Raw genomic sequence first — 20,775 nt, 5'->3', positions numbered from 1 at the left:
CCCCTATCCTACCTGGGCTGAGGGAGGAGAGCAATGGTCCTTGCAAGCAGGACCAGTAACAGAACAAATGGTGCTCCATAGGTGCAGGGAACCAGCACCTGGTCCACAGCCTCGGGATACACCAAGCTGGGATTTCATGGACTGGTAGATGAGCAGGCTAAGGGGACGGCTTGGGTGGGTGGGCAGTGCCCCATGTTGGCAGCCTGTGCAGGCTCCAGGCCTTCTGGGGCTGCTTCTCTGGACTCTAACCCATAGGCCTCCAGCATCACTGTTGACCTCATGTCTCCTATTAGCAATCAGCCCAGGGGACAAGGACTTGTCACTACTATGCCCAGATCCTTGTGGCCCCTGAATGTGGAGTAGGTGTTTCCTCAACTCTGACTTTCCACCGCCTCTTCCCATCCTTTTGCCCTGATGCCTGTTCCAAGTTATGAGGGGCCTTTGAGGTGGTGGTGCTGTGTCTCTGGGCCACTGAGAGCCTCTAGGTGCCTGCCCACTTACCAGGGGGATGGCTTATCAGGGATCTGCGTTCATATTAAGTTCTCCAAATACACCTCAAATTGCTAGCAAGGACCGAACCTCACGTTTCATACGTGGGCTTAAAGCCTCAGTGAGCAGGGACTGCCCAGACCTGCTGGTAGGGGACCCGGGCCTTCCAGTCCTCGCCCTGGCTGAACTCAGCCAATGTCTGTGGCCACCCCCCACACCCACCCCACCCAAGGGCAGTGGGGACCAACTGGAGAGGCCAAGTGCTGCCAAAGCCTTTACATGGTATGGGGCAGGAGGCAGCTGGTTCTGCAGACCTACTCTAGGGATGGCTGTGTCATCCAGTGATGGGAAGGACAAAGGGTCAGTCTGGTGTCATTATGACTGTCTTTGACCCTAAGTTGTGCTCCTCTCCCTGGGCCTTCAGCAGACAAGTGAGAATACAGGAATGTGATGTTTTCACGATTGCTGTTCCAATACACAAATACTATAACGCATCCTTTTAAAATAAATTTATGTAAAAAGCCACATAAAGAAAATAGAAGTAGTCACGCTTGACTGTGTCAAGTTCTTAGGAGGCCTGAGAGCCTGCTAGCAGAGGGCAGGAGGACACCCTGGCAGGCCCGGAACCACCACAGTCACCAGGGCCCAGTGGGATAAGACGGGGACCTCAGCAGTACCTTGCTCACCAGGCAGCTTCCCAGGGATGTGGAGGGGTCTCGACAAAGCAAGCCACGTTGCCTGCTTACACCCACCACCCAGCCAAGGCCAAGATGGGGGGCCCAGCTCAGGGTCACTCCACGGGCAGGAGCAGGCTTCCCTGAAGGCAGGGACTGCAGGAGAAGCTCCCGCTCAGCCTCTACCCAGAGACCCTGGGACCAGTCTGAGCTGAGGAGTGGGCCAGCCTAAGGCTAGCCCCAAGGTCCTGGCTCAAAGTTGGGAGGGCTTGGCACTGTATGGTGCAGGTCAGCAGTCAGGGGCCCCGTCTCAGGGGTGGGGAGTCCAAGTCATGTCTGCCTCCTGGACTTGGGGCTCCGTCCACTGCCACTGCTGTCTCCCCACTTCCTCTTCTTGCAGGATGGGGAGGAGCAGTTGCTGGTTGAGGAGTTGGAGTCATACTGGCCAGGCCTGGGGGAGGAGGGGACAGCCAGATGCAAGGGGGCCCCGGGCCTGGGGGAGGAGGGAACAGCCAGATGCAAGGGGGCCCCGGGCCTGGGGGAGGAACGGGACAGCCAGGTGAGAGGGGTCCCTGGGCTGATGTGCAAATGGAGGTGGGTGAAGGGCATCCCCAACCCACCACAATTGGCAGTGTCCACACAGAAGGCCCGGTGGACCTGAGTGCAGTGGCAGGATCACTAACTTGACCCCTCCACCCAACCTGCCTCTGCTTGGTGGGCGGCCCAGGATCACCCCCACCCCCAAAACCCCCTTCACCAAAGGCAGAGCCACTACCAGATGTGGCTTCTGCCAACTGGCTAAGCCTACCTAGCAGGAGACCGAGACAGGCAGGCAGCTGCCTCCTTTCTGTGGTGCTTTTCTTTCTTCTCTTTCTTGTGTTTCTTCTTTTTCTTTTTCTTCTTCTCCTTCTTGCTTTTCCGGTGGCTTTCAGCACTGTAAGGAGGAGTACAAAAAAATGCATCAGCATCCTCTCCCTGGCTGTCCACAGTTCTTGGCTCTTGTCAGCAGGAGGGGAGAGTGCCAGGTAAGCCCAGGAGCTGGGCTGAGGCTGGGCTTCCACCAAGTAGGAGTATCCCCAGGGGAGAAGGGGGCAGGGACGTAAAATGAAACATTTGCTTCCTCTGTTGCACTGGCTGCATTTTAAGTGCTGACAGCCATGTGGGGACCGTGGCTGCAGGGGTAGGCAGCAGAGAACATTCCCATCACAGCGGGGAGTTATAAGGGCAGCGCCGAGCTGGATAAGCCCATGGCTCTGCAGCCCACCTGAATCATGACAGCTCTGAATCCTATTACTGTAGACCTCTATAAGACAATGAAATTCTCTTATAGACAGAGAGAAAACCACGGGAAGCAAGACGCTAAAGGTTCATGGAACCTAAAGAGAAGGGAGAGGCCAGGAGAGGCTGCCATGTGACAAGCTAAGGACAAAGATCACTGGCAGCCACCCCTAGAACATCAATCTTTGGGAAGAAAATATTGCCTTGATGATGCCTTGATTCTGGACTTCTCCTAGCCTTGAAACCATGCGTTAAAAAATTCCCATTGTTTAAGCCAACTCATTACCTGGTAGTATTTACTTGAGTGGCCAGGAAACTAAAACCCAAGGTAAAAAGAGAAGCAGCATGACTTCAAGCCAGGAACACAGCTGACACTAGACACCCCACAGCCTCAACACTAGCCACAGGCAGGCAGCTGGCTGGCTCCGACTTCTAAGCAGCTAGTGTGTATAAAGAAACTTGAATTCTGTGTTTCTCCAAACTTTTCTGCCCAGAGACCTCAGGGTGTGGCCCAAAGTGGCCTAACCCCAGTTATGGAGATCCTTCCAACTCCATCTTAAGAAGTCACAAGCTTTAGACCAATAATCCCAACAGATGCATCAAGTATTGCCCGTGAAGCTTTCAGTGAGCCAAGGAGACCCTTACCACAGCTCCGCCTTCTCCTCCGAACGCAGCTTCTTTCTGGCAGTGGCTGGGGAGGCCCCCGCCGTACTGCTCTCCACACGGTGGTGCTGCCAAGGGAAGCCAAAGCCACTCTAAGTGAGAATGCAGGAGGAGGGCCTCGGCAGCCCAAAAGTGCTTCCAGGTCATCCTGGGGCTGGGAAGGAGGGAGTCCAAGTCCCAGATTTCTCAGGTCAGACAGCTGGTAAGGTCCCCAGAGCAGAAAAAGCCTAGGCCTACAACATGAGAAGGACTACAGACCCTCCCTCACAGCCCTGTTTGGTGTGCTTTGGGGGTGGGGAGCATTACCGTGAACACCGACAGCCCCAGTTTGGCAGCCTCCTTATCTTCTCTGGATAGCACCACACGACCTGCAGAGCCACTGTGGGGACACACATGGTCCAAATGGGTGCCATGGTAAGAAGGCCACGCCCTGCATGCCTCAGCCCAGGATGCCCTTGCGGGGGATGGGGGGGTATGCTAGGGATGCTCTGTCCCAGCCTCCACTTCCACCTAGGCAGACGGCAGTGCCAATAAAAGGAAGTGTACCCTCATTTTCTCTAGGGTCAGCTGAGCCTGGATGATTCCTTTGTCAGGGGCTTAATCTGCAGGCTCCAGCCCTGGTTGACCCCTGCCGCACCATACCCTAGCCCCAGAGGGCCCCTAGAACCTTTGTCCTCATACCTAGAGCTCCCCAGCCCCAGGAGCCGGTCTACACCCTTCTCCTCATAGTCAGTGCCTTCCCGCTTACAGACCTCAACAAAGTCCTGTGGGGAAAAGGAAGGCAAGGTCTTCAGAGCAGGCCACTGGTTAGCCTTCCACCCCATCCATCAGATGGCCTTGTCAAGCTCAGGCCAGGGAGCTGCTGAGCTCCCCTCTCCAGAACCAACGCTGTCAACTCCATGAAGCTTCCAATCCTTGCCCCCAACACTTTCCGTGGGCTCAGGGCCTCCCTGCTTGCTTACCTCCTTGCTCAGTCCTGTGGGCTGCTTCTTCACGTTCCTGTAGCCTCTGCAAGGGGCCCAAGGACAAGCTTCAGGAAGCGGCTGGCCCCACGCAAAGAAAGAGCCCTGCTGCTCAGAACCAGGTCCTCCCCAGCCCCCTGGGGGAGTTGGGCTCAGAAGCCAGGGCCCAAGCCGGGGAGGGGTCCTTGTCCCCCGCCCCTCCATCCAAGGACACTCACAGAGCTGCCATGAGGGCCTCCTGCTCCGCCTGCCGCACCGCGGCCAGTTCCTCCTCCCGGCTCAGCCCCACGGTGTCGACCCGATCCTTGGCATACCAGGTGAGGTCCCGGCCCTTCTGCCATCGGCCCACGGGGGCCATCAGCGAGTTACCTGGAGGGATGGGGGAAGCGGGCGTTCCTCAAGAAGCCCTCCCCGCAGACGGGGACCGCTCGGCCTCCATCCCCTCCCCGCCCCACGAGGGGCAGGCGTTCACCCAGGTAGTTCTCCCTCTGCTTGTCCGTCTTCACGTCCTCCCAGTTGAACTGGTCCTGACCGCCGCGAACGCCACCGCGGTTAGAGCCGAACATGCTGCCGGCTGCTGCGGCTGAGAACAGAAAGGCACCAGGTCGTCCGCGCTCGGGCTAGTCCTGGGCCCAGGGGCCCGCTGCTCTCTCCCCACGCCCCACGCCCCGACCCAGCCTCGTAGGTCGCGAGGTGGGCGCCGCCAGCCGCGCTCCGCAGCCTCGCACCCTCAGGGCGGGGGACCGCGCAGCTCTGGGCGGCACAATCCGTCCAGGGCCGCCGGCGTCGCGCTCGTGACGTCACGCCGCGCCGGCCCCGCCCGCCCGCGCGCGCGTGCGCAGAGGCTGCCTCCCGGGCCGAGGCGGGTGGGCGGGCTGCGCTGCTCAGGCCGCCCCTCGAACCCCAGCTTGGTGCGTGAAGCAAAGTGTAACGGCTTCAGTACGACTCGCGATGCAGGGAGACCTTTGAGGCTTTGCCTGACCTCCAGGGCGCAATAAGAACAGGACGGAGGGGCCGGCCGCTCAGAGCAGCGAGAAGAGCGGCGCATGCGTCCCGGAGGAGGCTGCCGAGACCCGCGTCCTGCCGACCAGGCAGCTCGGGCCCCAAGAAAATGCCTCGGTGCTGCACGCTCCAGACAGCTCTGGCACCAGGCGGCTTGTTCACCACTTTCAGAGAGCTGGAGTTAGTCACAGTGGTTGTTTTCAACACATTGTTTACCTTAAATTATTGTGGCCTTAATAAACAAACAAATAAATTAGGTATTTTAAAATAAAATGTAAATGCATTTTGTTCTGGGAGCAAAATCTGGGAAATGTTGAAAGTGGACTTACTGTGAAGATAGTCAAAAATGTCCCTAAAATCTTCATTTGGCTGATTGAATCACTGGTTGTGACTGTCACATGACTCAATATCCGAAGAACAGGTTAATCATTTTAAAATATTTATGGATAATCTTTTTTTCTATTTATCAATGTAGCTGAACAGTAGAGTACACACTAGATGTAATGAAAATAAATTTAGTGGATTAGGATGTCACTCCATTTGCCAAACTGGGGTTGAACTGAACCCACAGGTTGGCAAAAATCAACAAAAATATTCTCTGAGAATCATTTGGCCGTGGAATTTACAATAAAGGATTATTGGTTAATTATTCATGTTGTTACACATCCTTTATTTCAGTCAAGTGATAAAACATTATACCCACATGCCCAGCCAGTTAAACATTTGTACACCCTGAGAGCCACAATTTCTCAGTGAGTCCATATGTCATTACGTCAATGATCGATTTCAGCAGATTGATGGGCTCAGTTTTGCAAGTTGGTGACACTGCTGGCCACAACAAGGAGAAAAGCAAAGCTGGTGGGGGAAGGTAGAGTCAGGGAGGAAAATTAGAAGAGCATTTTGCAGTGGTCTAAGCAGCACCTCTGAAACCACATAGCTCTTCTACTTCTCTGACCCCACTGTCTCAGACTTCCTCACTTGCCTTTTAATTTGTGGGTTCCCCAGATTAACACAGTGGGAGTTAGACGTTACCGGGTTTGTATCCAATCGTACTAAGTCATTACAAGTCTTAGCTGCTTCATATGTGGCCAAGAAAATGCAAACTCCTTCCCTAAATTGATCTCCCAAAATGCCCAGTCCCTCTTGACTCCATCCATTCTGGTGACATCAACATCCCTGTGACTACAGACCTGCCTCTCCACATGCTTAGCTCCATCTTCTCTATATCATGTCCAAAAACAGAGATTTGCTCCTTCTCCAGGGTTCCCCCTCTCAGGAAGCATCATCACTGTCTGCTAAGTACTAGGATAGAAACCTTGCAAATGCCATCTCCCTTTTCTCACCTCTCTCCCACCTCACCTTCTTGCTACTGCCTCTTAAATAGCTCCCCAACACACTCTCCTCTAAGGTGACATTTCTAAAGCACACGTGGGTCTTGTGACATTCTTCTGGAATTGCTGACTTGTGCTGCTAGATGCCAGTGGGGACACTGGGGTCGGAGGGGCAGAGAGAAGGTGGGAGGGAGCGTCTGGACTCCTGTTCATGTACTGGTTTCACTTTGTGAAAAATTAACCAAGCTATACCCTTACGATTTGTACACTTTTCTCTGTACTGTTTGTGGTGGTATGAAGCTATGCACCCCAGAAAAACATGCTCTCTTTAATCCGTTCCTGAGGGTGTTACCCCATTGCAAGACCTTTTGATGAGACTACTGCAGTTAAGGTGTGGTTCCTATTACTGGAGTCCTTTAAAAGCAAAGAGAAATTCAAACAGAGAGAAAGCCACAGGAAGCAAGAAGCTAAAGATCAACAGAACCCAGGAGAGACGAGGAGACGCTTGCCATATGCATTTCATGTGACAGAAGAGCTAAGGACGAAGGATTCCACTGATGATACCTTGAATTGGACCTTCTCTTAGCCTCAAAACCATAAGCAAATAATCCCCATTGTTCGCAGTGAACCATCACATGGTATTTGCTTGAGTAGCTAAGAAAAAGAAACCACTATTCAGCAGCACATAAAATAGCAGGTATCCCATTGAATTCAGTGAGTCCAAATGCCTTAATGAACTCAAGATTCACATTTGTAGCCTCAGCACCTTGATTCTCTTCTTGCTCATTCATTTATTCAATAAATATTTTAAGTACCTATCAGGTGCTGTCCTAGGCGTGAGGGATACAGCAGTGTTTGCATCCTGGTGCAGTGAGACAGATGAATGTAAAGGTACAATGTGTCACACACAGGGACAGGAGTGCCCATGGGGACGGGTTGGAGGAGGGAGCATGTGGCATCACCAATCCAGGAGAGGCTGAGCAGAGACCTGAAGGATGGAGATGGGCTTGACACAGGAAAAGTGTTCCACTCCAGGAGCCAGAGTGATAGGCACACAGGAAGAACAACAGGATGCTGGACGGCTGGGGCAGCCGAGTTGCAGGGATGATCCTGCAGGACGTAGGGCCACAACAGGAACATGGACTGACTCAGTTCGGCAGGTCTGGACAGTTTATGGTAAACACCGAGTGGAAGCAGGGAGCCCAGGCTGGAGGCTGCCACAGTCGGCCAGGCAGAAGACGGCAGTGCTGGAGACCAGGGAACAGGAGTAGACTGTAACAATGGTGGTGCTAGGTAGGATACTGCAGCTGTACCTTCAAAATAAGAGAAGGTACAGCTGCAGTATCTGACCATGGACTAGAGGCTGGGTGTGACTACCAGCTTGGCTTGTTAGCAGATGGCTGGGAGACATGAGTGCAGGGTGGCTCCAGGGTTTCGGCTGGAACAGCAGCAAGGATGGGGCAGCTGCGTACAAAGATTGGAACTGAGCAGGAGAAGGCGGCTTGTGGGAGGTGGTTGAACCAGTTTTAAACACGGTGAACCCAAAGTGCCCACTGACCACCCGAAACACGGTGTGAGGAAGAGGGGCACAGTCTGGACGGGGCAGGGTCCCTGGCTGGAGGTACACACTGAGATGGCATGTTGTTTTCTGACGGGAATGGTCCCAGAGAAAGGGGACACTGCCAAACCAGGAAAAGGAAGAGTCACTGGCATGGGAACTCAGGGCAGGCAGAGCAGTTCTGGTACAGATGCAGTGGGGGCAGTGGGTGAGGCAGGAGGGGGCTGGCCAAGCACAGAGGCAGAGAGGCAGAAGAAACAACCACGTGGGCAGTGTGGGAGCAAACGGTCCAGGTGGGAAAGGCAAGCAAGAGTGGAGAAGTGTTCCCACCCAGGCTGAGTCTCTGAGGGGAGCCAAGGGTACTGCTGGGTCGGGGAGGTGGCAGCGGCAGCCTCAGGTGAGGACCAACCATCGGAAGCCTGACCTTGGATCTCTTAGCCATTTCACTCTGCCAGGAAAGGAGCAAAATCCTCATGCTCCTGGGGGCGTGGAAGCCGTGGGGAAATCTGGAGAGCAGTGGGAGGGGTACATCCTGCAGCCTGACTAGACAGTCTGAAGCAGGAAGAGGACTGGACTGATGTCAGTCTTGCTTCTACTCTCAACTCTGCCAAAGATTTCTGGTGTGCCCCAGGCCTCCCACTCCCCATTCTGGGCCTCATTTATAGGGCAGCAGGTTTAAAGTAACCAATTCCACACTCTCCAGGATGGTTTCGGGTCATAAAAAGACCGCCTTTAGGGCCCTCTGCCTGTCCACTTCTGGAGTTAAAGTTTTGCAAGTTCCAGGGGCAGTGCCACGTGGGACCTAGCATTTCCGACAGGGGTCACCTCGGGCAGCATTAAGGCCAGGAGGACAGGACGAGATGACACAAAGTGGTGGTGAGTTTTTAACTTACACTTTTAAACACAGACGCTACTGTGGGAGAAGACCCTCCCCCCCATCTTCACAACTCACTTCCTGGACAGCTCAAGGGTGCAGTTACTTTTTGATCCAAAACCGTTTGTATTGCTCTGGGTCAAAGTCATCCTTGAGCTCTGGTTCTGTCTTTGTTTCTTGGAACTTAGCCTCACGCTTCCGCAGTCGAGCCTTCCTCTCTTCAGGAGACAGGGCATCAAGATCTGTGGGCAGCTACAGTGGGAGGGAAGGCACTGTGGTGCATTCTGGAGCCGCTCACGGAAGGGGGTGGGGGTGGGGGTGGAGTGAAACCAGTAAAAATGCCAAAACCTAACTGAGCTGATGTTAAATTTGTAAAGGATTACTGATATCACATTTTTCCAAGTCTTTGTTTGACCTTAGTTTTTTTCTATTGTACTTTGATTTTTTACATGTTCTGTTTTTTCTTTCCCTTCAAAGCGTTTTTCCTTATAAAAGAAAAAAAAATGTTTTCTTGTTGTTTCCCTGGGTTTTCTTTTTTTTTTTAATATAAAATTCATAAATCCCATCTACTTTTTCTGTATGCTCTCTGGGCATAAACTGACTTCTCAAACAATAACCCTTGATACTATATCATTCTTTCCCCACTGACGTGAGACATCTCCATTGTGCTCTTTGGCTACAAGCTTATTCTGAACTAACTAGCCCAAGAGCTCCCTGAGAGAGCATTTCTAAGGGTCTCTTCTTTCTGAGGATCTACTGGGGCCCAGGCCAGAGCAAAGTTCAGCAAGTGGACCCAGGCCAGGGGAAGAGGTCTCTTGAGCCCCTACAGTGTGGCTGTGCCTCCTCTTGCCTTTGCTCTGGGCTCACCTGGCATTTGGACCTAAGCAGATCCTGGGGAATGAGGTCAGAGAATGTGCCTGGTGACTGAGCCTTACCGCCAGCATCCGTCTTGGCTCCCTGTAGCGGATGTGGATGGTCGAGCCATCCTGCTTCACCAGGAGCACAGGATAGAGGCGTGCATACATTTGCCTGTGTATCCGTGTGAGTGCTGCTCTGTTACAGTCAGCCCGCCAGGAGGATGTGTGCAGGCAGTGGCATGAGGCAGCCACTCTCCTCAGGAAACTCTGCCGCAGCAGGCTGCAGGGAGACATGTGGATAACTCGTCAGTGGATCGAAGCTGGGGTCAAAGGTACCAAATGTGGCCCATGGCTGGCTAGCCAATCAGGATCTGGGACAAAAAGGCCTGAGAACTTGAGGTCACCAGATGGGTGCGGAAGAGCCAGGCATGTGTAGGGCTTTCCCCCTAGTTCGCTTTTTTATCACTTTGTATCCAGTGATACAAAAGTGCTGGCTACATAGGGAAGTGTCATAGAGGAGGCCTGCCTCGGTGATGAAGATGCAGGAATGGTCTGGCCACAGGCTGCCTGAAGTAGGGACTGGCCCTTGAAAAGAGAAGAGCAGACAGGGCTATAAGGGGGCACGGTGGACAGATGGGGGCCTTCCTTTCACTGCCCCACCTGCCCTGTCCTAAGCAGGGCCAAGAGGCCACTGTGGGGTGAGCACATGATGCTCCCCAGACACAAGGACAGTGGACAACAACCACGAGCCCAAGGGGTTTAGGAAAGACCTCTGTTTGGAGAGGCCTGGCTGACCAGCAGATCCTTGGACATGTGTATGGTACGGGAAGCTCAGTTCTGACAGAAAGATAACCGTCTGGGTGAGGATGATGCCAGACCCGAGATTCATGCAGTCAAAAGCAGGTACTCTAAAGTGACGGGAAAGAGGTGCTCTGGCCAAGCTCTGCCACTAACTGCTGGTTGACCCTGGACCTGTCCCTTACTCACTCTGGCCTCAGTCTGACAACGGGGCAGCTCAGCCTGTGACCTCTGATTGCCTCCAGCCCTGAGATTCCCGGCTTTAATCTCAATGTGGATTTAGACCCACTCCTAGGCCATTCTGCCATCTACCCATTTTTCCACAGCTTGAGGAAAAAATGTTAGAAACACTGCCAGCTTTTCTCAGGAAAAGCCTGCTGTTCTTTTCGATGCCCCGGACACATCAATTACCATTTCCACTTCATTCCTTTACTCAAATCTCTCTCAAAGCCCCTTTGCTTCAATGCCTAGCCATGTCTACCCCAGACCATCCCAACAGCCTCCTTCCAGGTACCCTCCCACTGCCATGCCCCTCTGATGGGGACTCCACACTAGAGCACTACTTCCACAAACTATCTGGTGAAATCACTTCAGGGGCTCCCGCTGCTCTCACAATAACAGGCAGATTACTGACTGCCCATATGGTCTTTGGGATTTCTCAGTCATATCCTACCCCCATCCTCTCCCACAACAAAACTGTTAGCCCAAGAACCCTGCAGGTCCACACAGAGAGTGCTGTCTCCCTCCTCCTAGCCACAGCCCCCACAGCCCACCGCCTGGAACTCCACTTTTCACCTCCTCAGGGTTCACACGATACCCCATGCTTCCCAAGACAGAATCATCTAGCTGACACCGTCCTGTTCTATGTGTCCATCTGGCCCCTAGACTATGATATCCTGGGATAAGAAATGCATCTTATTCACCATTAAATTTCAGACCTCTAGCATAGGACTTGGTAAATTTTGACAAAATGAATCTGGTCTCTGCCTTCAAAACTGCATGAGAAAAGCAAGGTGACCTGGTGGCACAGTAAATGTGGAATTTAGTCCATCTTCCAGGGCAGCCAGTAAATAGCCAGGAACTGTATAAACAGTTGGGGAAGCAGTGGTGACTGGACACACATCATACACCAGTCTAGGCCTAATTTTAAGTAGGCTTAGCCTATCCTTTGCAGGATTAAGTTTCATATGAACAAACCCCAAGATTGGAGGCTCAGCCTATTGCTTTGGCTATCCCCACTGCCTGTGAAAATACCAAAAATTCTCTATTCCGGTAAGTTGAATTTTCCCCCTTTCTCACCATCCCCCTTAGGAGACTCCGCAAATACTTCCCTATTCACCGTTCAAATCGCTCTGGGATTTATCTGGGCATCACTCTGGACAAACCTACAAAATCTCATGCCCTACATAAGGTTCCAAGTACTATCAAGTACTATCATTGTATCAAGTACAAATGTTAAAATAAATTTAGTAGATTGAAATGCTGGTGATCGGTGAAGGGGAGGGATAAGAGGTATAGTATGTATGAATTTTTCTCTATCTTCTTTTTATTGCTTTTTCTGAATTGATGCAAATGTTCTAAGAAATGACCATGATGATGAATATACAACTATGCGTGAGTTATTGATTATATAACAAGAACGGACTGATCATATGGTAAGAATGTTTGTGTTTGTATGTGGTTATGTATCATAAATAAAAAATAAATTAAAAAAAGAATAAAAAAAGAGACAAAGAAGGACAACAATGTGTCAATAAAAGGAAGAATTCAATAAGAAGCCATAAAATCATAAATAGTTATGCACCGAGCCAAAGTGTTCCAAAACATATGAAGCAAACACTGACAACACTGAAGGAAGAAGTAGGCACCTCTACCATAATAATGGGAGACTTCAACTTCCTGCTCTCATCAGTGGAGAGAACATCTAGACAGAGGCTCAGTAACAAAACAGAAATTTTGAATACAATAAATGACTAGACTTAACTGACATTTACAGAACATTACACTCCATAACAGCAACGGATACAAATTTTTCTCAAGTGCTCATGGATCATTCTCAAGGACAGACCATATGCTGGGTCACAAAGCTGTCTCAATAAATTTAAAAAGATTGAAATAGTACAAAACACTTTCTCGGATCATAATGGAATGAAGCTGGAAAACAATAGCAGGCAGAGGGCTGGAAAATTCACAAATAATATGGAGGCTAAACAACACACTCAAAAATCAGTGGGTCAAAGAAGAAATTATCAATAAATACCTCAAGGCAAATGAAAATGAAAACACAACATATCAAAATTTATGGGATGTAGCAAAGGCAGTTCTGGGAGGGAAGTTTATTGTTCTACTTTAAAAAAGAAGACAAAAAAAATCAAGGAATTAACTGTTCATCTGGAAGAACTATAGAAGGAACAGCAAACTAATCCTAAAGCAAACAAAACAAAAGAAATAATGAAGATTACAGCAGAACTAAATGAAATTGAAAATATGAAAGCAGTAGAGAGAATCAACAAAACCAGAAGTTGGTTCTTTGAGAAAATCAATAAAATCAATGGACCCTTAGCTAGGCTGACCAAAAAGGATGCAAATAAATAAAATCAGAACTGGAAGAGGAGACATAACAACAGACTCCACAGAAATGAAGGAGGCAATGCGAGGATACTATGAACAGCTTTATGGTAATAAACTAGACAATGTAGATGAAATGGACAACTTCCTAGAAAGGTATGAACAACCAACACTGACACAAGAACAGACGATCTCAACAAACCAAATACAAGTAAAGAAATTGTATCAGTCATCAAGAAGCTCCCAAAAAAGAAAAGTCCAGGACAGATGGCTTTACAAGTGACTTCTACCAAGCATTCAAGAATTAGTACCAATCCTGCTCAAATTCTTCAAAAAAACTAAAGAGGAGAAAAAATAACCTGACTCATTCTATAAGCCAACATCACCCTAACCAAAGCCTGACAAAGATACTACAACAAAAGAAAATTACACAACAATCTTTTTAATGAATATAAATGCAAAGATACTCAAAAAAATACTTGCAAATCAAATTCAGCAGCACATTAAAAGAATTATACACCATGACCAAGTGAGATTTATTCCAGGTATGCAAGGCTAGATCAACACAAGAGAATCAATTAATATAATACACCATATCAATAAGTCAAAGCAGAAAAAAAACACATGATCATGTTCATTGATGCAGAAAAATCATCTGACAAAATCCAACATCCTCTCTTGATGAAAACACTTCAAAGGACAGGAATAGAAGGGAATTTCCTCAACATAATAAAGAGAATATATGAAAAACCCACAGCTAACATCATACTCAATGGGGAAAGACTGAAAGCTTTCCCTCTAAGATCAGTAACAAGACCAGAATGCCTACTGTCACAGTACTATTCAACATTGTGCTAGAAATTCTAGCCAGAGCAATTAGACCAGAAAAAGAAATACAAAGTATCCAAACTTGAAGGGAAAAAGTAAAATATTCTCATTGTTTACAGATGACATGATACTGCATGTTGAAAATCCCGAAAAATCTACAATAGAACTACTAGACCTAATAAATGAGCACAGCAAGGTGGCAGGGTACAAGATCAATGCCCAAAAATCAGTAGTGTTTCTATACACTAGTGATGAACAATCTGAAGTGGAAATCAAGAAAAAAATTCCATTTACAATAGCAACCAAAAGAATCAAATATTCAGGAATAAATTTAACTAAGGACATAAAAGACCTACAAGAAATTGTTAAAAGAAATCATGGAAGACTTAGATAAATGGAAGGGCATATTATGTTCATGGATTGAAAGACTAAATTTCATCATTAAGATGAAATTCTATCAAAATTGATTTATAGATTCAATGGAATACCAATTAAAATCCCAACAACTCACTTTGGAGAAACAGAAAAATCAATTACAATTTTATTTGGATGGGCAGGGTTCCCCCAATAACTAAAAATATCTTGAGGGAGAAAAATAAAATGGGAGGTATGCTAATTTGAATCTGTGGTGTACCCCAGAAAAGCCATGTCCTTTAATCCTTATTCAATATTGCTAGGTGGGAGCTTTTTCATTATCCATGGAGATGTGACCCACCCAACTGTGGGTGGTCTGATTAGATGGTTTCCATGGATATGGGTTTCCACTCATTCAAGGTAGGGCTGCTTATTGGAGCCCTTTAAGACAGAACCATTTTGAAAACAGCTTCAGGTCATGAGAGCCCACACAGTCAGAGACCTCTGGAGATGAAGAAGGAAAACGATCCTGGGAGAATTTCATGAAATAAAGCTGGGACAGAAAGTTAGCACACTTCACCATGTGTCCTTCAAGTTGAGAGAAAAACCCTGAACTTCATCAGCCTTTCTTGAGTGAAGGCAAACTTCTGTTGGTGCCTTAATTTGGACATTTTTATCACCTTTCCTTAATTTCAACATTTTCATGGCCTTAGAAACATAAACTGGCAACTTAATACATTTCCCTTTTAAAAAGCCATTCCATTTCTGGTATATCACATTCCAGCAGCTTGCAAACTAGAACAGGAGATCTCACACTAACTTTCAAGCATATTACAAAGCTATGGTGGTCAAAACAGCATGGTGCTTGCATAAGGCCAGATACATGGACGAATGGAGTCAAACTGAGTATTCAGAAACAGACCCTCTCATCTATGGACAACTGATATTTGATATGGCAGTCAAGTCAACCCAAGTGGAACACAGCAGCATCTTCAATAAATGGTGTTTGGAAAACCATAAGCAAAAGAATGAAAGACGATCCGTATCTCATACCCAATACAAAAATTAACTCAAAATGGATGAAAGACCTAATCATCAGAGCTAAGATCATAAAATTTTTAGAAGAATATGTAGGGAAACATCTTATAAATCTCATGATAGGAGGTAGTTTCCTAGACCTTACACCCAAAGCACAAGCAAGGAAAAAATAAATAGATAACTGGGATCTCCTGAAAATGAACGGCTTCTGTGCATCAAAGAACTCTGTCAGGAAAGGAAAAAGGTAGCCTACACAGTGGGAGACAATATATGAAAACCACATATCAGGTAAGGGTTTAATATCCAGAATATATAAAAAGATTCTACAACTCGACAACAAAAATACAAACACCCAATTAAAAAAATGGGCAAAAGACATGAACAACACTTTTCAGAAGAGGAAATACAAATGGCTAAAAGGCATATGAAAAGATGTTCAACTTCACTGACTATTAAAGAAATGCAAATCAAAACAATAAGATATCATCTCACACCTACTAGAATGGGCATTATCAATAAGATAGAAAACGACAAGTGCTGGAGAGGATGTAGAAAAAGAGGCACACTTATCCACTGTTGGTGGGAATGTAAAATGGTGCAACTGCACTGGAAGGCAGTTTGCGGTTTCTCAGGAAATTAAGCATAGAATTGCCATACGACCTAGCAATCCCATTACTAGGTATATATTTAGAGGAACTGAAGGCAAGGACACAGACAGACATGTGAACACTGATGTTTATAGCAGAAATACTTCTGTTTGCCAAGAGATGGAAACAGCCTAAATGCCTATCAATGGATGAATGACTAAAAAAGCTGTGGTATATACATACGATGGAATATTACACAGCTGTAAAGCAGAATAAAGCCACAAAGCATGTAACATGGATGAAACTTCAGGACATGCTGCTGAGTGAATTTAGCTAGAAACAAAAGGACAAATACTATATGGTCTTACTAATATGAGCTAACATTAATGAGTGAACTTTGACAGTGAAAGTTAAGAACACAAGTTATCAGAAGAAAGAAAAAAGGTAGAGACTGGGCATTTGGTGAAGGAGTACACAGTGTGCAACAGAAATGATTGTAAGCATTCAGAAATGGATAGAACAATACTATCTGATGGTAGCACAATAATATACATACACTGACTGAAGGTGAATGTGAATACAGTTGAGGGAGAAGAGCTAGGGGTACACATGACACCAGAAGGAAAGATAGAGGATAAAGACTGAGATGGTATAACTTGCAAATCCCTACAGTAGACAATGATGATTAAATATACAAATGTTTCTACATGAAGGAGAACAATCCAAGTGTTGAAAATGGGATGGCATACAGGAAAAAGTACAATCAATGTAAGCTAGGGTCTATCATTAACAGCAATATTGGAATACGATTTCACTGAATGTAACAAAGGCATTATGCCAAAACTAAATGTCCACAAGAGGGAACATGGGGAAGGGTTACAGATTCTTTGTGGAAGTTATGGAAATGTCTTCATAGACTGCAGTGGCGAAGGCATGGCTATGTGATTATACCAGGAAGCACTGATTTTTTACTTAGGTGGATTGTATGATGTGCAAATTAAACAGTTTAAAAATGAACAGAGAGAAACAAATGCTAGAGAAAACATGAAGAAATACACTTCTTCTCTGTTGGTAGGGAAGCTGAGAAGTCCAGCCCTTCTGGAGGGCAGAGTGATGGTTCCACAGGAGGCTAGGGGTGGGGTTGCCACACGATCCTACACCACTGCTAGCTATATATGCCTGGAGAAACTGAGAGGGGAACACTAATAGACACATCACGATGGATGGAGGGAGTCTAAGGGGACAGTGCCTGAGAAACGGAAGGGAGAGCCGTGGTGTATCCGTACAATGGACTACTGAGCAGCTCCAAGAAGGAATGAAGTTATGAGGCATGCAACTAGGTGGATGAAACCTTAAGGACTGTAGTTGAATGAAGGTCAAAACAAAAAGATAAATATTATCATGCCTCACTCATATGGGCTAACCATAATATACAACCTCAGAGAACTGAAGTTGAGAGCATGGATGGGCTTGGGGTCTAATGTAAAGGGTCCTAGATTGTAAGTTCTTATGGCAGTCACACCTAATCTGGTGTTGTAAATGACCTTTCTAAATTCTGAGATGACTTATTTGCGTGTAACTTGGTTGTTCTCTGAAACTTTGGGTATTTATGTGACACCCGAGGCTCAGAGTTTCAGAGCTCTGAAGCTATAAGAGTAAGCATTATCCCATACAGCAACTGTTAGAAAAGTGAGCAAACTTTGACTAGAGATATGAATGAAGCTGATCTGGATAGGACTAAGGTAAATCAGAATACAGGGTAAAGAATGATATGGTCCATATTTTAAAACTTCAACTTCTGTGTGAGACCAAAGGGAGAGATGTTTATTTGGTGGAAAAATATTTTGGGTAGCACATTACCTAATTTAACTTGTACAGTCAGTTTATTTGCATACCATAATCACAAGGAATCTTGAATAAGGCATGACTGTTGGTTTGTACAGGTTAGCGCAATGCCCCAATACATCCCAGAGTAATTTGGGCAAAGAATAAAAAAGTATTTGTGAAGTTCCTTTAGAGAACTGGGGAGAAAGGAGGAAATACTGGGTTTTCCCAACTGGGGAGTTCCTGATTTCTCGAAAGCATTAAAGACAACCAATTCAAAAGCCTGACCCCTCAATCTTGAGGTTCACTCCTATGAAATTTATTCCTACAAAGGAGAGGCTAAGCCTACATATAATTACGCTTAAGAGTCATCCCCAGAGAACCTCTTTTGTTGCTCAGGTGTGCCCTTTCTAGGCCAACTCATCAGGTGAACACACTGCCCTCCCCACTGCATGGGGCATGGTTCCCGGGGGTGTCCTTCTCCCTGGCAGTGTGGGGCATGTCACCCAGTGATGGGCCAGGAACTGGCATCATGGGATTAAGGGAGCCTCCTTGACCAAAAGGGGGAAGAGTGGGATGCGAGAAGGTAGAATTTCAGTGGCTGAGGGATTTCAGGCAAAGCCGAGAGGTTGTCCTGGAGTTTATTCTTGTGCATTATATAGATATAACTTTTTAGTTTATGGTACATTGGAGTGATTAGAGGTATCCTGAAACTGCTGAGCTGTGTTCCAATAGCCTTGATTCTTGAAGATGATTTTATAAAGATATGACTTTCACACGGTAACTATGGGATTACCCATAATGTCTGATGCTTGTGTCTGATGCTCCTTTTATTCAGGGTATGAACAGACAAGTAAAAAAATAAGGACAAAAAAATAAATAACAGGTCGGGAGGAAAAGTGGTAAAACAAATTGGGTAGACTGCAATATTTATAGTCAATGAGAGAGATGGGTAAGGGGTTTGGAATGCATGGGCTTTTTTCTTTTTATTTCTCTTTTTAGAGTGATAAAAACATTCTAAAAATGATCATGTGATGAAAATACAACTATGACAATATGGTAAGCCACTGATTATATACTTCGATGGACTGTATGGCACATGACGATACCTCCATAAAAAAGAAAAATGCATGAGAAGCAAAGACAGTAAAGTAACACATGAGTTTCAGAGCCTCAAATGCCAGTCAGCTAGGATCTGTGCCTGAGTGGAGCTAGGGAGCCCAGCGGAGAGAGGCTCCAGAAAATTTGTAGGTCAGGGGATTGGGGAGGCTTCCTGGAAGTGGGGCTGCAGCTGCGCCTCGAAGACACACCGCGGATGCTTTCCAACTACCACAAGTAGCTCCTCAGAGAACCTTTCGCAGGACAAGAACAATGAAACCCAGAGCCCCTTCTCTATCTTCATACCAACCTACGGCTTCAAGTACTGCATTTCTTTCCCTCAATTCCAAAGAAACAACCAGGACCTGTGCTCCAAGTTTTATTATGGCATCACGATCATTATCACCTGCGTTCTCATTTTGGAAAGGCTAAAATGTGAGAGGAAAGGGCAGACAGGGAAACAATTCAGGCGGGAAAGCAGGAAGGCCCACAGCATTTTCCAAAGATCCAGTGCTGGGCTGGATTGCAGGCTTTGATTTAGGAAGGTGATGACGACCATCACTACCAACTACTTGGGTTTGGGTACTCACAGCTCATTTCTATTTCTCCTGTGACAACCTGGTAAGGTATAGTTTATATTTTCCAGCTAAGAACACAGTGGCTCAGGAAGGCTTCCCCAAGGCAGTGGAGAATAAATTTGGCAAATGGGTATTCACCCGGATGATGCCACAACAGTAATCCCAAGGGGCCAGGAAGTCCATGCTTACCCAGATAGGCTGCCCACCGCTGCCATCCCTCCTTAGAGCTCCTGTGGCATGGGAGGCAGTTCAACTCTGGCCTGGGGTATGTGACCTGCTGGGTCAGGGAAAAGAAGGCAAAAAAGGAAGGTTTTTTCCATCAAACTGATCCTTGTTAGATCCCACTCAGTAAAGAAACTACAGACCCAAATACATCTCTGGTAAGCGTGATGTTACCAGGTCATTCATCAGTTTCTCCACACAACCATGCAGGCTTCATTGCCTTGACCTAGAATTAAAATCACCTATGGAAGTTTTTCTTTTTAACCCCCAAACAAAAGCTAAGGTTCCACTTTCAAATAGTGTAACTCAGATCAACGTCAATGCCCAGGCAGATTCTGATGGGTTAGAACATGGAAGTTAAGGAGTCAGGGAAGCGGCTCTGAGGATGGAATGCAATATAAGAGGTGGAAACAAGCTCATACCATGTTTTCTTTGATCATTTAATTATCGCAAAAATTGAGGAAGGTAAGGATTATCACACTTATAGCTTCAAGTAAGGCATATGGGAAACCTCAAATATTCAGACACCGGGAAACAGATTTCCCAGCCGAGGAGCACCCATCTTCTTTCGTATTCCCTATATCTAATTAAGAAAGGATATCTGAAACTAGCAGTCCGAACTGGAAAGGAAATGGGAGAAAAAAGTTCCCGGTCCCTTAAAAATGAACAGCATTTAGTATCCCCTCTCCCTCCCCCCCGCTCCCCGTAAGAAGGGAAGCTGGCTGGCAGCCGCTCCCAAACCCAGCCCGGGGTCAGCGGGAAAGGCACGGCAAGTTCGAGGCTGGCGGTGGGGTCTGCGCCGCGGCCGGGGGACACCGGCGACCCCCAGCCCCCCAGCTCGACAGCTTCGAAGGAAGCCCTTCTCCCTCCGACGTTCGTTTCCCCACATGCACGACAGGGGGAGGAGGGCAGATGGGTGGACCTCTTCCATACCAGCCTGCTGCGCCAGGAGGGGCCCCGAGGACCCGCAGTCCCGACTCCCACTGGCCACGTAGGTCACAGGCCAAGCAGAGACAGACACCAGCCTCGAGCTCACCAAGATGGAGGAACGCCGCGGTCCTGCGGCGCCTCCCGTGACGTCATCCGCGGGCAGCGCGTCGTGACGTCTCGTGGGGCGGGGCGGGGCGGCGCGGGCGGGGCCGGCGCGGCTCTGAGGCTCGGGAGCCGAGTCCGCAGCCGGCGGCGTGGCGCC

The 20,775-nt window shown here is 47.7% G+C and overlaps 2 protein-coding genes across 8 annotated transcripts; both read right to left on the bottom strand.

The window, feature by feature from the left end:
- Window positions 1-983: 983 nt before the first annotated feature.
- C20H1orf35 (chromosome 20 C1orf35 homolog) lies at window positions 984-9,014 on the bottom strand. Of its 3 annotated transcripts, none has more exons than XM_077137924.1 (9): window positions 8,910-9,014; window positions 4,539-4,649; window positions 4,285-4,435; window positions 4,067-4,112; window positions 3,786-3,868; window positions 3,411-3,483; window positions 3,087-3,172; window positions 1,972-2,097; window positions 984-1,656 (listed from the first exon to the last, which is right to left on the bottom strand). In XM_077137924.1, exons 2-9 carry the CDS (start codon window positions 4,630-4,632, stop codon window positions 1,494-1,496), a joined length of 822 nt encoding a protein of 273 aa, XP_076994039.1. In that variant the 5' UTR covers window positions 4,633-4,649; window positions 8,910-9,014; the 3' UTR covers window positions 984-1,493. The 3 variants fall into 3 exon arrangements, with proteins under 3 accessions (XP_076994039.1, XP_076994038.1, XP_076994040.1); XM_077137923.1 differs by lacking the exon at window positions 8,910-9,014 and adding an exon at window positions 4,795-4,847; XM_077137925.1 differs by lacking the exon at window positions 8,910-9,014 and adding an exon at window positions 4,795-4,847 and having other exon boundaries at window positions 984-1,614.
- MRPL55 (mitochondrial ribosomal protein L55) lies at window positions 7,074-20,697 on the bottom strand. 5 transcript variants are annotated; one of them, XM_077137927.1, is made up of 5 exons: window positions 20,517-20,670; window positions 19,551-19,635; window positions 9,767-9,968; window positions 8,910-9,083; window positions 7,074-7,712 (listed from the first exon to the last, which is right to left on the bottom strand). In XM_077137927.1, exons 2-4 carry the CDS (start codon window positions 19,574-19,576, stop codon window positions 8,934-8,936), a joined length of 378 nt encoding a protein of 125 aa, XP_076994042.1. In that variant the 5' UTR covers window positions 19,577-19,635; window positions 20,517-20,670; the 3' UTR covers window positions 7,074-7,712; window positions 8,910-8,933. The 5 variants fall into 5 exon arrangements, with proteins under 5 accessions (XP_076994042.1, XP_076994043.1, XP_076994045.1 ...); XM_077137928.1 differs by having other exon boundaries at window positions 7,074-7,646; XM_077137930.1 differs by lacking the exon at window positions 7,074-7,712 and having other exon boundaries at window positions 8,829-9,083; window positions 20,620-20,697.
- Window positions 20,698-20,775: the final 78 nt, after the last annotated feature.

The sequence above is a fragment of the Tamandua tetradactyla genome, chromosome 20 (assembly GCF_023851605.1).
Source record: "Tamandua tetradactyla isolate mTamTet1 chromosome 20, mTamTet1.pri, whole genome shotgun sequence".
In the NCBI taxonomy this organism is placed as follows: Eukaryota; Metazoa; Chordata; class Mammalia; order Pilosa; family Myrmecophagidae; genus Tamandua; species Tamandua tetradactyla.
Note: the sequence above shows the minus strand (reverse complement) of the source record. Positions and strands in the feature narration are given on the sequence as shown.

Coding starts and splice junctions, on each gene's coding strand:
- C20H1orf35 (XM_077137924.1), bottom strand. CDS start 4,632: ATGTTCGGCTCTAACCGCGGTGGCGTTCGCGGCGGTCAGGACCAGTTC. Junction 4,436..4,538: donor GCAGAGGGAGAACTACCTGG/GTGAACGCCTGC, acceptor CCATCCCTCCAG/GTAACTCGCTGATGGCCCCC. Junction 3,869..4,066: donor CCACAGGACTGAGCAAGGAG/GTAAGCAAGCAG, acceptor TTTTCCCCACAG/GACTTTGTTGAGGTCTGTAA.
- MRPL55 (XM_077137930.1), bottom strand. CDS start 19,576: ATGGCAGCGGTGGGCAGCCTATCTGG. Junction 9,969..19,550: donor GCGGTGGGCAGCCTATCTGG/GTAAGCATGGAC, acceptor GTCTCCCTGCAG/CCTGCTGCGGCAGAGTTTCC. Junction 9,084..9,766: donor AGCCAAGACGGATGCTGGCG/GTAAGGCTCAGT, acceptor CTCCCACTGTAG/CTGCCCACAGATCTTGATGC.